Source organism: Lingula anatina, chromosome 2 (genome assembly GCF_051362555.1).
Source record: "Lingula anatina isolate TDL-2025a chromosome 2, LinAna3.0, whole genome shotgun sequence".
NCBI lineage: Eukaryota > Metazoa > Brachiopoda > Lingulata > Lingulida > Lingulidae > Lingula > Lingula anatina.
The window spans coordinates 18,938,704-18,954,585 of record NC_141768.1 but is presented as its reverse complement, the minus strand read 5'-3'; the positions used below and the strand labels follow the sequence as shown (position 1 = coordinate 18,954,585).

Genomic DNA, 15,882 nt, shown 5'->3' with positions numbered 1-15,882 from the left:
CCCATGATGATCATTTAAGAAAAACCATGTCATTTACTGTTCTCAAACTTAAAGGAAAAAAACATGGTACTAAAATACAGCTTCAGTAGGAAATACAGTCTGTTTGGTAATTCTTACTGCCAGTTAAACAGTTATTTTGTGAAAATTTAATTTTTCACATATTGGCATTTTCAAGGTGTGACTTTGAAGTTCCACGGGCTTGAAGACCCATGCTAGTCACATTTTCTGAAAATCCATGATATGTATATTTTATTATTAAAAATTGACGGTCATTATGCTGTTAACCATTATGTAATATGGCATCAGAATAGAAGAAAACAATTTTGGGTGCTGCTGCCATGATGACCATTATGGGAAAACCATGTTACTTATGATTGCCAACTTTCAAAAAAGAAATACAGGACTAAAATGCAGTCTGAGTTGGAAAAGCAGTCTAAGTGACTTCTTTTTCTGGAAGTTATACATTTTCAAAGTGTAAACTTGTCACATATTTTAATTACATTGGTATTACCTGTTGAGGATAATTAAAATATGATGTTGAATTTGCAGTTTAACATAATGTATTTTTGCATCAGAATTGACAGTAGCCTATTTTGTGCATAGTTATTTCCTGTTTTTTGTCTGTACATTTGACAGCTTTGCTGCCTTGTTTTAAAACAGCCTTTTAAATATGCATGAATTAAAAGATAAGTATTTTAAAGATATTAAATCTTCCATTTTCTCTAACAAAATAAACTTCTGACATTAAGATGAATTTCATGTATTGTCACCTAAACTCCATAAACGCATAAACTGGTATTGTCATGCTATCTATCTGGAAAAATCGATTGAATTAATAATCTGTACATCTCAAGAACCAATGAAAAATAAACAATATATTTTTCAAATATGCCTACAAGGGTATAAATAGTTATATCTGATAATATTTCTTGATTATACAAAAATTTGAGATCCTCATTAAAATTGAAAAAGTACCTCTGCAGAGAAGTGGAAAGTCATTTTAAAGATTTTTTATGAAAACAAAATACATTTACAGTTATGAGTGCTGTCAACTATAGATCAGTTTTATCTTATTTTTAGCATGTAAAGAAACAATATAAAGCACATTCAGTTATTACATATCCTGAACTCAAGAAGATATTTCCAAGAAAACAAATCCAGTTCTGCAAATTGAGTTCTAACTGGATTCTTGGATTCTAACAGAATTCTGTGATGGTTTCATTTTAAATATTCTCTTCTAGCAAGCTGGCGCCATTATCTTTTTCTACTCCTCCTAAAAAATAAGACGATTTAAGATATTATGTAAACTAAGCACAATCAAATAGCCATGGTTTAAAGTTTTGATAAAACAATACTGACTGAAAACATCACCAAACATAATTATATTGATCAATGACATGAAATTTGACCAATAAAAAAGAAGGAAATACATAATCAATTCGACAACAATACTGCATGACAACAATATTACAACTTTTAATGTTATCTTAGAGGATATGAAAATTCAGGTAGTAAGTGCTTCAAATGGAATACTAGATTTTTTATCTTCTTTAGTGTTAATGTAGAACTAACTTGATGTTCCAATTTTCCAATTTTATAAAAAAAATCTTGGTAAAACAATGAGATAAAATACTGGTGATACCTCCTCACAACAATTAAAAAGTAAAGAAATAAATCTTGTGATGAGCAAGTCACTTACTTTGGGGCAGGCTCTGGCGGTATGTAACAGCTAGGGCATTCCCAGCGTCCATTAGGAATGCTACGGAGACCAACACAGAAGGTGTGATAGCCTCTATCACAGTGGTCACAAAACATCATCTTGTCCTGCAAAAATGAGGGAGAAATTGTTTCTTCTATGTCCTTCACAATGCACTATTCAGCTAACGCTTTTGTTGAATTTCTCATCAAGCCAGCAATTTCACAGAATCACATTTTTAACTAAAAAAAAGTTTCGTATTAGGAAAAATGATTTAAGACTCCATTGAAAATATTTAATTTGAAAGAGATTCACACCTCCTTTTGAGGAGCTTTCTCACATAAAATTTTTTGGTTATGATTTAAAGAAACATCCCACCATTTGCTAGCAAACTACAACTTTTAATAAATTAATGATTATTGGGTTTTCAACAATTTCCCAGCACGAGCTGACCTGAAATATTTCGTTAAATATGTTTCTTAAACCAATTTCTTTTTATATTGGCCTCAGCAATGAAGAATGCCTGAACTGCTTACTTCATCGTAAGGATCCATGCACTCCACACAAGTCTTGCATTCCATGCACTGCCAGGGGTAGGTCTTGATGATAGGAGCCATTTCAACGGTCAGGTCCAGACAACTTGGGTGACCTGTTTAAAAATCATATGCACTTAAATCGGGATAAAGGATTGGGACTACTTCAATCGTGACTGTTAGCATGAATGATAATTGCATCTGCAATGGATTTGACAAAATATTCTATAACGGAAAAAAAAAGCCATATTTGATTTCCATAACGCACAGAATAGGGGATTCTGGCTCTTTTGCAATGCTCTTCACTCAATTTCTAGAATATGATATGAATAAATCTCATAGATCATCCCAACCATTACTCAAATAAAACTTACCACATCGCTTGCACTCTGCACACATCACTAAGTCTTCGGGCTTTCCAGATTTGTTTGCTTCTGCACCACTATCACAAACATGACACTTGGCTCCATCTGGAGGCTGAAATGCCAACAATGTCATATAAAACTGACTAACTAATAGAAAATAATATGTGAAACTAAAGAGAAGACAAGCCTTTTGTGTAGGCTGTAAAGAAGGCACAACAACTAAGAATAAAAAAACACACACAATTGGTTACATCACAGAGAACACACAAATATACTTTCTAATATCAAGCATAATTAAATTGTATGAAGAATATCTCACTCTTAGCTCATCCTCATGTTTCTCCTGGCTGTTGTCTACTTCATCAGAGTCGCTGCTTCCACTGCTGCTGGACCCAGAACCAGAGCCCCCATCCTAAAAAGGACAAAAGTCAACAAGAACATGACTCAGACTGGAGCAAACAATTATAATGAAGACTAAATAAAAAACAATTTTGTAAAAAAAATGTGCCAAAATGATGACAATACCCTTTTCCATTCATGCCAATATATCATACTTTCTATTATATCATAAATCTGAAAAAGTTGTAGGAAACACCCTAAAAACTTACAGAGGCAGCATCACTCTGTTCAGTGTCAGAGGCTATGCCCTCCTCTCCCTCTCCCATTGCCTTAACACACTTTGGGGGGCCATAGACCACAGTGTTCACAGGAAGATACTTCAGCTCTTCTGCGGAATACCTACAAGTACACATAACATTAGGTCATTCACAAATTTGGGCAAAATCAAAAGGGGCATTTGAGAGAAAAGAAAGTAAGGAAAATAATAAATAACCACAGGTCATCATGTATCTCCAACTTTAAAAAGGACACTTACCATAAAATATAAAACATCATTATATGAGTAAAGATTTGGCAATGTATTTACTATATTAACTGCAACACTAAGCACATAAAACAGACTGACTAAAAAAGACTGCATGATTCAATTCCTACATAAAATCAAACAAATATTTAAACTTTTCATTTGATAGTGGTTGCCGTTAAAAAGTTCATATTTTTTTTACCATCCATATGCACTACAAATTTTGATGTTTTGAAAACCATAAACTAACTGTTTATAATATTCATGGAACTGTCCTGGGATTAGTGCAACCGGGTATGCTGATGGTTTAGTTGTGCTTGGATCCAAAACTTTAAATTTGTTTTTGGGATAATGGACGGACTGGAATGTAATATTACAAAGATATACAAACAATATTAAATTTAGAATTCTTTACTGTTTACATATGGTAAATTCATATCTAAGTTAACTAAATGATTTGCACATCATATTACTGTGCCCCACCCTCATTAAAGCCCCCTTTACACTGGACGGCGTCCCTTCTGTGTCCAGCAGTTAGGCCCCATTTGAGAGTTAAAGAATTATAATACTTTACGTGCCGACAACTGGCCGATCTTTGAGCATTCATTCTGATACCAAATCAATTAGACCACAGCGATGCCAAATTTCATGGTCGCAGAAAGCAGACATGCTGAAAACTTTTCAGAACTGCCGGACATTCGGACCGGCAGTGATGAAAACTTTGCCGGACCGAATGGAATTTTGCCGGACCGAAAATGTCCATTCAATAATGGAAACGTTTTGTTTGCATAGTAGTACACAGAAGTAACTCTTGTAAATACATAGTACAATATTTTACCGGTCCAGACAAATTTTGCCAGTCATGACCGATCGGACCGACAGTTTCAGCATGTCTGAGAAAGGACGCCGTCCAGTGTAAAGGGGGTATAAGGAATGAGGCTATAGTTGAATGAATTACCATGTGTCCATTTAGTAAATGTCTCTATTAATTTCTGATACATAATCAAAGCGATGAACTTAATTTGGGTAATGCAAGTGCTTCACTAAATCTTACAAATGTTTGAAGGTCAAAATATGCCTTCCTCTCCTCTCTTCTCTCTTTCATGAATTGTGCATTGAAGTCTGCAGCTGACTTGATAGCCTTTTTCATGTAGTAGTCCATTTTGTTCTTCTGTTGTTCTTGTTGCTGAAATAAAGGCAGGAAAAACATCTTGTATAATACAAAAAACATTGTTTCATGCTTTGCTAGGTTTTCACAACAGCTAAAAATGGAAATGAATCTGATGTGTAAAATTGCAATAGATACATCAAAAAAGCTTTGACCGAATACTTAATCAACTCAACCCTTCCATTTTAAGTATAAAAAATCATATTTTACATGATAATAAACTGTGGAGCATATTCAAGTTGAAAAATTCTTTGATAGACACAGCACTTAGCCAGAATGGAAAAAAATCAGTACACAAAACCCACCTCAATCAATTTTTTTCCTCTCTTCACTTATGTAAAGTCTACTGAACATTTTATATGGATTTTAAACTATAAATGTTATTATTATTATTATTATTATTATTATTATTATTATTATACCTTTGTCTGTCAATCCCACTTACCATTCCATATTCTTTGTGTTTCTCTTTGATTCTCTGCCTCTCTCTTTGTTGTAAGACCACAAGGTACTCCTGTAGATAACCAGAAACATGAACTTATCATATCTTCCTTCTCTTTTTCCCTCCAATTCAAGACAATAGAAGACTAATCATTTCAGTGCTTTCACTGACATGTTTTTTAAAATATGTTCATCACACTAAAAATTTAAGAAATTAATAAAAAAAAAACTGCACTTTTGTCAAGATTTCTAACAAAAATTGTGCTCCCATTAAAAATAATTTTTGTATCAAATAAAGCGATTTTTATGAAATATCACGAAAGCAAAATAATAACAGAAATAGCTGCCAATCCCTTACTAAAACTGCCAATTTTGGTCCAATGGGCTGGTTATATTTTAAAAGTGGGTTCAAGCCATTTGTAACATTTTACCTGATACTTAGCTGGGTAGTCCTTTTGCATTAGATCACAAACTTCCTCACTCTTCAGGGGTGACAGGCCTGGTAAATATGAAAATGTTTTGTTGAAACTTACCAGAGTTTTACTGAAATCTACTACTTAAAATACAATGCAAAATGGGCATCCTTTTCATTTAGTAGCTACACTTGCTTTCCTGACTCAGATGCAGGCAGTCCCTTTTCTGCCAAGGCTTTAAAAATGTCTAGGTTGTTCAATGTAATATAACAGGGTAATATATCATACTGATACCCCTCCCCCCCCCCCCCCCCCCAAATCCCAATATTATTGCAAAAATTGTGATTGTCTAAAAGTTTATTGTGTCAAACTGTTTGCCTCTGTGTGTTTCAAATAAAGATCTTACCCAGGTCGCACTGCTGCTCTGTGACCACTCCATTCTCCTTGAGATAAATCCTTTCCAGATATTCCAAGGGTCTTCTGGTCAAATCTTAATTCACAAACATATATTACCTCACCTTTTCAAAGCACTAAGTCAATATGACCAAAATCATACTGATAAAAAATATTATCACTCGTAATGGAGTTGGCAACTGGTGAATTATTACTAATAGTCAAGTGTGACACAGAAATTAAAAGCTAAGAAAATTGAAAATTTATAGATCTATAGCCATTTTCTTAAACGTTTTAGACATGTTATTTTAGGGATTTTTTTAATTGGTTACTACTTCTCTTTTTCAGAAGGTCTAATGCTCAGTGTACACATTTAATTATTGAAGTATATCATGCAATCTTCACTGTCTTGGACAGGTTTTTCTTTCCCATGTATTATCAATGCCATTACATGATAAAATAAACTGTTAACATTATTTTCCCCTGCACCTGACATTATACTAAAATACCTATACTCTTACCTGGATACTTCCTTTTGAATGAGAGGACCTCCAAGTATTCGCTGACCTGTTCCTGCAGCATGTACCACTCCCCTGTCTTGTCCTGGGGCCACTGGTACTCAAACAGGTCATCAGCATTGAAACCTTTGGTTATACTACAAATAGAAAGATGTGGATTGAACTCAAGTGCCCCCAAATAAAAAAAAATAAAAATGCTTTTCATAACTAAAATTATAATTTTTTTCTAGATTAAAAATCATACTTACATTTAATTAAAATATTGGGATCCAAGTTTCTTCTTACATCAGTTACGCACCTTTACACCTTACTTTAAAATTATCCATTCCTTAAAAAACATCATATCTTTAATGCTTATTTTATACTAACCCCCTCAAAACCCTCCCACATTAAAAAAAAAAACTGAGAGTATTCTGTACATAGAAGAAATCCCTGCCAGATAGCTTACTGTGCATTATCTTCAATAAGAGACACACTGCTTCTTCTTTTTTTCGCACTCTTCTTCTTGGGTTTTTTCTCCTTTCCCTCTTGATCATTATTATCTTCTGCCTCTGTGCCGGCTACCGTCTCATCTCTGCTCACACATGACTCTGCCAGACTCATTTGACTGTCCTCCTCCAAGGGGAAAGCTCCAGGAATTTTTACAGATTCTTCATCCCTACTGAGTCGACTATCTTCTTCCATGTAGACCAAACCGTCAGAGTTTATGTTGGTTTTGTTTTCATCATTTTTTTCCTCTGGTTTACTAGTACTCATTTGACTGTCTTCATCTTGTGTGTAAGTAGCAGTTTGGCTTGTCACAGTCTTTTCAAGGTTTCCTGACAATGACTTTGGGAAGTCTATTTTAGAAAGGACTACAACTGGACTTTTTTGCCTATCATCAGTGGCTGGAATTTTTCCAGTTACAGGAGAAATAATGTCAACATTATCTGAAGTTACATCTGTCTTTTCAGTTTCTTTACATATTGTTTCATCTTCTTTCTGGGTAGTTTTAGCTGGTGAGAGTACTGGGTTTGTACTCATATCTGTCTCAACCAAGTTTTTAAGCTCAGTCATATCTGTATCATTGGCTTTCTCAGATACAGTATTTGTAGATTCAATATTTGCAACTTGATCTTTATATTTTGACACTTCATTGTCTTCAGTTGTGATGCTTTTAGAAACACTATCAATGTCATCACTGGGAGTATCTTCAGTATTATCAGCATTAACAGTATCAGTATTATCAGCATTAATGTCTTCAGATGTACCTGAACCTGATTCACCTTCAAAAGTAACCCGTTTGTCATCATCCCTCACTAGTTCTTTTGTATCTTCAGTGATAAATTTAGTATTAGGAACAGGAGTGTTGTCATGTGGTTCCATGGTTGGCAACGTCTGTAAAATAAATAGAAATATGCATGAATAATTATCTGCGCTTCTATTAATTAAGTGGGACTATTAAATTAGTATTCACACAGAGCAATGACAATGAGTGACATGGATAAAGAATACGAGTTTCAATTCTAAACACAAGACACGTATCTGTCCCTTTGTACTGAACTGCAAATCAAATATATACTGTAACTATATTTTAAAATTCAATAGTCACTGCTAATGCCTTTGTCGTATTTTCATTAAAAAAGATGTTGTGATTGCTGTAGTTAGAACCTTACTCGGCCATATTTACTGTAGAAATACACTAGACATTGCTAGAGTCCATGAAACCCCAAGTGCTTTACATTATAACAAATCTTAAAGCAGTGCCGTACACTAGTTTATGGGTGACAGGTCTCAATGTTAGTCAAGTTTCCTCAAATTAAAAAATACACCTGTAACAATGATGTTTGTAGGCTGACTCTGGAATCATTTTATCAAAGATCAGAAGCCTAAATTGATTTAAAAAATACTCCACATACTTATACACAGCCAGGCATAAATAAGGTCAAAACATTAAATTTTGTCCAGCACAAGAAATTTTACATGAACTGATGTGATTTCCCCCAATTCTGACATTAGGAATTTTAACAGTAGTTTGGGGTGCGTCTTATGTAGCCCATGTTTTCTATCATTATCACTCCGATGCACGTTCAGTGAATACATTATTAAATAAACCTAAACAGGATGATAAAAAGCTAGACAGAAAAATTTGAGTTAAGCAAAGAGCGACAAAGTTGAAATCAGATTACAACACACTTTTAAAAGCACAGTACTAGCATGTCTTTCATTCACACAGACCAATGCTCATATCAATGTGTGTCACTTCAAATTGCTTACATGATGACTTTGATGATATGCCTGTAATATGTATACGATGTCTGGCCTTTGGATTTGGCTTGACTTGGGGTTTCCTGCTGTGTGGTCAAATCATATCACCGAAATGGATCTAGATATACTGTTCACTTTTTTATCGAAGTGGGATATTTCAGCGCTTGCAATTATGATATTCCAATACCAAATATCTATCTTAAGGATTGTATGCCCATTAGACGAAAGGGATAAGCCGCACAAAGCACAAAGCATAAATGTTCGACGTCTTTTCCGATAGATGGCGCTCTAAATATTTTCTTTGTTCCTTCAGTTTTTTTTATTGTTTTCTTTTTTTTTAGTAAATAGTTGTCACATCTTCATGAAACCTCTTTAATTTTATGGCTACTAATAACGAGTTTATAATAATATATTGAAATATGTGTGGTTATAATTGTTTTTACTGTGAATTATTTGCAGTAGCCTATCTTGAAAACGTGAAGCTGCAATAATGTGGTGAGGGCGGGAACGTTGGACGTTGGAGAGGAAGTCAAGCCGTTTTTCCTTCTGCAGAAGACATTTTGAAGGGGATGCGATTGTGCATGCAAACGCAAAAGACGAAAAATTAGTAAGTGGCATAACTTGTTTTCTTGATAGCACAAATCAACTGATTGAAGTTTACAAATTATTCAGTGGGAAATATGACAATGTGCAATGTTGCCACAGGCTTCTTCAACGTGATAGACGTGATAACTCGTATGAGATTCATATTCCACACAATAAATACATTTTAAACAACAAAGAGAAATAATATTAACACATAAATGTATAGATCCTCCAGCACTAAGTTCCCATAAAAATAGGTTTTTATGGCAGTGCCACAGCTTTGTATGAATTCTGGTTAAAAATTCTAATCTTGAAAATATTTTTTTCTTTCAGTTAATTTTAACACATAGTGTTTATTATGCATTAGAATAACATGAATATAGATAGTGGTAGCACCACAAGCGATACCTTCGAGGTTACCTAAAATCATTACTAATGTTATAAGTTTTGGCAATTTATGCATCTTTTATATTTCTGTAACAAAAAGATGAATAACACTTAAGGAAAAAAATAGAATATTAATAGTGAGGATAAACAAATGGAATATGAATAGCAAGGATAAACTACGTCTTGAGCGACCTAAGGCCTCTGTTGAACAATAGTCATTGGGATATTCCAATTTCCTTAGCTTATTTACAGCATGGTCCAATTCACCTGTAAAAAAAATGGCATTTTTGGTCATTTGTTCTGAACAGCTTTTAGTCAGTCACAGTGTAGTCTAAATTCACTAAATATTGTACTTCATGATGTACGGTGATTGATTGGCAAAAATGAGCAAACTTTCATCTATCAATTCTTATTCAGGCTCCACCAACTAGAAAAATCTGTAATATGTCTATAGACAGTGAGAGTGCAGGTTATAAGTATGCTGAAGGACTGATGACCAACAAAGCTTTTGGGACAGCCATCAGAAACCATGCAGGCAAAACATGATTACCATTTGGTGATTCTTCTGGGTAATATATAATTTACTTTTAATATAATTATAAAGATTTATACTGTATATCAATAATAAAAGACATTAAATTTTGCATTTCTTTATGACATTAATGAAAAAGAAAGATATGTTATTAGTACTCATGGTTTTAGTCCCGACCCATCTTGTACGGCTCTGTTGGCTCCGTATTCTGGCGCCGTTACAATTAAGTCACCTCCTAGACCGCAAGGACCTGTGTCCCCATCTGTTGGATTTAGGTCATATATAATCTCATCCTGAACCACCACCAACACCACCACCACCACCACCACCACTTTTCACCATGAGCTAAACTTTGCAAGTTTTCCATCCCTTATGTTTCCAAAACTAGCAGAGATACACCCATAGTTACCATTGAACTAAATTAAATAAGAGGTCATATACTGGCAATCTAACTGTGACCTTGAAATTGACACGGACCTACTTTTCACCATGAACTGAACTTTGCATATTTTCCATCTCTTATATCTTTAAAACTGGCAGAGATATGCCCAGTGTTGCCCCTGGGTTTCAATGTCTGCGAGTTGGCAGGGCAATTTAGGGTCCCAACAAAACTAGGGGGTCTGGGGGCATGCTCCCCTGGAAAATCTTTTATATCAAGGTGCAATTTGGTGCATTTTTGGTTATTTGGAACAGATTTTTCAACATTTTAGGCACAAAATTGTCTTGTTTAAGATGCTATAAGGAGTAAATGAAGTAATAGCTAAAAGTGCAGTGTAAAGCTACATCTACAGTGTAAAGTTACAAAAATAAATGGGAGGGCACATTTAAAGTATTGCAGAGAATGTCAGATCCAGTGTACCATATTCAGCCCAGTAAACCCAGAAATGTACATTGTGATAATCTTAAGCCATGTTATTAGTCCAAATGGGTTGATTAAGATACACATTTTTCTCTTTAATACAGACAAAATGCAACAGGACGAAGAAGAAGAAGATGACTGTAGGGAGAGTGTGCAGGACAACCTACAGCAACTTTGCGAGGCTGCCCTGCACCCTCAAATAAACAGAGAAAACATAGTGGAAGAATGCAAGATAGCAAGCAGGATCAACTCCAAAGAACTGACTGGACAATGTATAGATTTATAATAGAAAAATTTATCTTAATCTATCAGAAAATTTTAAGTCAGGTTATCCAAGAAGACCCAGAAGTGACTACGAATGAATTGTTAATCAGGAGGAATTTTTGTTTAAAAAAAGACAGATATTGAACTCTTATACATTTATTGGGGAATTACTAATTTTTTCCGAATTTGAAATGGGAAAGAGTAATACAACATGATGTGGTCACTTCATTTTGTGAGATATTTCAGTTTAACACCTTTTTCACAAACCATTCAATAAAAAAATCAAATGTAAATTAGATGTATGCTTTGAACTTTGAATTTCTTTTCATATTCCTTCTTACATTTATATATATATATATATGTATGGATATATTATCTTATCAATACATGTACAATTGCAGGATTTATATTATTAGATTTACCAAATAACTCAAATATTGCTTATCATCTTATCTGGAGTACAACTGATATGATATGAAATATGGAAAGTAAGCAACAAGCACCAGCAGATCACTAACAGAATCCAAATCAATAGCATACCGAGGACTTGTGGCATTAAAAACCACATACTATATACAAAGTATTGGGGATAAGCTAAGTCACCATGCCTTTTTTTACACCATCAAGAGTTGCAAAAAGTAAGTGCTATGTGTATTATGATTGTGGTACAAATACTCAATCATTACATTCTTACTACTGAGGTATGTGAAGTTGGTGTATTTATCAGCAAAAAAATAAGTTATTCTGTCTTAATTAGTTGGTGTACCAGCAAAACTTAAAAGAAATATGATATGTAAACTTGGCTTGTATTGGTTTACATTTGCTAATCAACTTATTATTTCCATTTCTTAACTTTCTTTTTCATGTGATTACACCTCATAGGGTACATTCACAATGAAACTACTGAACTAGCTACAGGTAGCTCAAACTAACTCTCCAGGGGACTCTTGCTGATTGTGATCAGATTAACACACCTTTTGTTTCCAACTGCCCGTATATCCACTAGTTTTTCTGTATTCTATGAGGCATCTTAATCTTTTAATCTGATTGTATTCAGTAAGAGTCCCTGCAGAGTGGGTTCAAACTACCTTATATGATAATTTAATTGTAAATGCACCCATATTGAATAATATACATTTAATGTATTTCTTTTCATATATTCAAGTTGCATATAATGTTGGCGCAAAAGTTGTGGACCCAGAGGGATCTGCCAAAGCTGCAGAAAATGAACAAATTCGTAAGCAGGAAAAGAAGGACATGAGGGCAGATTTTAAGGCACAGAAGAAAGAAATGAAAGGGAACAGAAGAGGCAGGGGCCAGGCCGCAGCACCAAGTCAGCCTCCAGCTGGATATGGGTACCCACAGCAAGGTGACTACACCAACAATCCCTCTCTCCTACCCTTCATACCTGCCAATTCAAACTTTTAAGTTACATATCTTTTGGTTTTGTTTAATTAATTTATAAAACATACCAAAGAACACATTGCAGCCCAGTTTAGTGTAAGGGACCATTCAATTTCCCAGACCCATATCGTACTAACTGTGGATCAATCCATCTCAAAGGGGTATCTCCCTAAATTGCAATCAACTTCAGCAGCTTAGTCAGTCTGTCACGCCTACTGAAGGGGGTAATTAATTGTTTAGCAGCTTCAGTAGGTATGCCAGACTTCTAAGTCGCTTAAACTGAAAGCAATTTACGTAGCGGGAAACCCCTTGAAGATGCATCGATACTGTTAAGAAAATCTAGGTATGGGAACCAGTCTAAGTCCCACTGAGTTAAAATTAAAATATATGAAATTTTGCCCAACTTTGGGGTAGGCACCCATGTGAATGGGCAGTGTCTATATTCATGCATTATTATACTTACTATATATTGTTTGAAAATAAATAGTATTAATCACATACTGGATAAACATATATCTCACCTATACATAATAGTATAGCCTGCTGTTGGTTGAAGAATTGTCTGCTTTTCTTGTTTAGCTTGAGACTTGCTGTATAATTATTATATGCATCTATCATTACACAGCTTAATTTTTTTTTACTATTCCTAGGTTACTATCCCCAGCCAGGTTATGGAGGCTATCCTCAGCCCCAACAAGGTGGTTACCCCCCTCCCCAACAAGGCACATACCCCCAGCCTCAGCAAAGTAGATATCCACCGCCCCAACAAGGTGGATATTACCCCCCTCAATCAGGTTATGCACCCCAGGGACCACCACAGAGAGGACCACAGGCAGCTTACCCAGGTACACACCAAGTATATGACACAACCATTTAGATAATTAGTAATGTGTAAATCAGTATCAGCTTCTTTAGAGTCACATAAAGCAATATAATTATGCTAACAGAGTGAAAAGATTTAATATCAGTAAAGTATTTTCATTTTAATTTAAGCCACAACAAAATTTAAAGGTACATGCAAACCGAGCATAGGTAGAGCGTGGATATCCAGTAACACATGTAAACCACTTCTACTAGTTTCTTATACGACTCAAATAAATTCGACATGCCAAGGCATAAACTAAATATATATCACTCGATCAGCCATAAAAGAGCTTAAGACTGCTTCTTTCTTTAAATTTTTGGTCGGAAATTTAACCTACTTTTGTGACCTACTTTTCTGTCCCATTGGCATAAAGCATAGAATGCTAGCAGCAAAAATCCGTTCAAACATAATTTTCGGGTAAAATAAAACAATGCCTTTTGGTAATTCTCTTAGTTATACTATTTGAAATTATATGCTGGTATTTGGTTGGTTTTTGTGACAAAAAATTGTATGCATCTTTAAGTAAACAATATAAAAGGTACATCCACTATATTGCATGTATTAGGGTTGGTTTATTGAGAAACATGTACTAATAGAACACAACATGGGCATGTATGAAAAACATTATCATTTTCAGTAAATGAGCTTTACAGATTCATTAAAGGAGAATATCCGCAGTACTTAAAAATGCATTAATTAATAGTACCTTTGGGTGAAATTGTTTGTAATATGATTGTGTTTAAACTATGCAAAGTCATTGTGTGCATGTAGTAGATCTATGACTGATGATTCACTATCTCATCACTGACCATGATTTTCTTACTATACATAGATGAGGAGAAATGAATAATTCCTTGTGTTTTGTGCATGTTCTAGGTTACCCTGGCCCTCCACCAGCATATGCCGATGCTTCAGCACCACCACCATACTAATGGGATAAAAATAATGCTCCAAACTTTGTACCTTTGGTTTGGTTTTAGAAAAAAAACTGACCATGGAATTCCAGTTTATTGGCCTGTTTAGAACCAGTTGATCTGGATATCAAATATAGCGTGATGCACTTAAAAGCATGCCGAGATTTAATTGCTCTGCCCCTGCAGGTACGGCCTTGGAAGTGGGAATCTATTGTCAAGTGTGCGCCATATATATGATCCGCAAATTAGGTAGTCCGCAGATCAACTGGTTCTGTACAGGCCCCATCAGTCACAATGCCAATATATTGTGTACAGAACACATTTAGATCATACTGACCAGTTAAGTGCTGTTTCCAGTAAGACCATCTTCCACTTGTGTGACGTTAACCACCAATATTACCCTTTAGGGGTCCCAATATTTTATTTCTTATATTTGCTTTTTACTATATTACACTGAAAATGGCAGATCTAAATTTGTGATCTTAAATGTACTGTTCAGAATGGCTGGATCACAATGAGCCTTCACTGACTTTATATATTGAATGGTAAAGTGAATGAATCAGGTATTTATACTTTCATTATATGTTTACTCTCTATTGTGTATGAGAGCTGCATCAATGATAGGTTTAATAATAAAAAAGGCTTCGTTAATTTTTCGTGTACAGACAGTTTCAGCATGTATATTTGTGTACTGTTTGTCCATGTTTTCCCTGTCTGAAATAGCTGTTCACCCTGGAACTTCTATACCATTTTTTTGTTTTACTCTGAATTTTCTAAGATTTATTTTATAAAGAAATTGCTTCAGTGGCAGAGTTCGAAAATGAGCTTCTCTGCAACTGTCCTTACCATACATGTAAGTGCCATGCACTTTTCTGTGTTACTTATTTACCTAGAGTCACAGAACAAAAATACAGCTCAAGTTTAGCAACCAGTCTGGTTCTGATTTCCCCCCTTTTTTCAAGATATAAAACTTTTAAACCTTTGAATTCTTGTGTTTTATCTCCCTTGTTTGAAGATATTTATCTTACCATTATAAGATACTAATTGTACTGCAAATGCTATATTGCATGCGTCGGTTTAGATGGAGATATAAATGAGAACCTATGTTACAATGACGGGTTAGATGTAGTTCTCTAAAAATAATAATGATGCCTGCTGGTCTCCTACGCAATGGTTTCATTGATGCCTACCATTAGCGTCAACAAGAGTCATTAATCTTGTTGAGTTGTCCAGACAGTCGGAGTTAATTTCATTTCGTTTTGAAAATAATGAAGAAACGTTAGTTGATAAATGGTGAATGTTATACAGACTTATGGAATTAGTCCAAATGAAGGGTATTAAAACTGCGGTGTGCTGTGTCCGTATTTAGCCAGAAAGGGCGTTGATGGGTGGTATTTGAAAATGACAGCGTTCACCAGGTTTGGTATGGTACATGT

At 34.7% G+C, this 15,882-nt stretch overlaps 2 protein-coding genes across 3 annotated transcripts; one reads left to right on the top strand and one right to left on the bottom strand.

Moving 5' to 3' along the window:
- Positions 1 to 1,086: 1,086 nt before the first annotated feature.
- On the bottom strand, positions 1,087 to 8,927 carry LOC106174420 (PHD finger protein 10). The gene is made up of 14 exons (XM_013555981.2): positions 8,646 to 8,927; positions 6,838 to 7,766; positions 6,393 to 6,526; positions 5,885 to 5,968; positions 5,497 to 5,564; positions 5,070 to 5,138; positions 4,511 to 4,642; positions 3,707 to 3,816; positions 3,203 to 3,332; positions 2,914 to 3,006; positions 2,604 to 2,706; positions 2,233 to 2,345; positions 1,700 to 1,824; positions 1,087 to 1,273 (listed from the first exon to the last, which is right to left on the bottom strand). Exons 2-14 carry the CDS (start codon positions 7,752 to 7,754, stop codon positions 1,255 to 1,257), a joined length of 2,097 nt encoding a protein of 698 aa, XP_013411435.2. The 5' UTR covers positions 7,755 to 7,766; positions 8,646 to 8,927; the 3' UTR covers positions 1,087 to 1,254.
- An 83-nt stretch (positions 8,928 to 9,010) lies between these two features.
- On the top strand, positions 9,011 to 15,432 carry LOC106174395 (uncharacterized). 2 transcript variants are annotated; one of them, XM_087007220.1, is made up of 6 exons: positions 9,085 to 9,243; positions 10,026 to 10,177; positions 11,104 to 11,901; positions 12,429 to 12,632; positions 13,318 to 13,512; positions 14,409 to 15,432. In XM_087007220.1, the coding sequence occupies exons 3-6, from the start codon at positions 11,868 to 11,870 to the stop codon at positions 14,462 to 14,464; spliced, it is 489 nt and encodes a 162-aa protein (XP_086863346.1). In that variant the 5' UTR covers positions 9,085 to 9,243; positions 10,026 to 10,177; positions 11,104 to 11,867; the 3' UTR covers positions 14,465 to 15,432. The 2 variants fall into 2 exon arrangements, with proteins under 2 accessions (XP_013411396.2, XP_086863346.1); XM_013555942.2 differs by lacking the exon at positions 10,026 to 10,177 and having other exon boundaries at positions 9,011 to 9,243.
- The last annotated feature ends 450 nt before the right edge of the window (positions 15,433 to 15,882 follow it).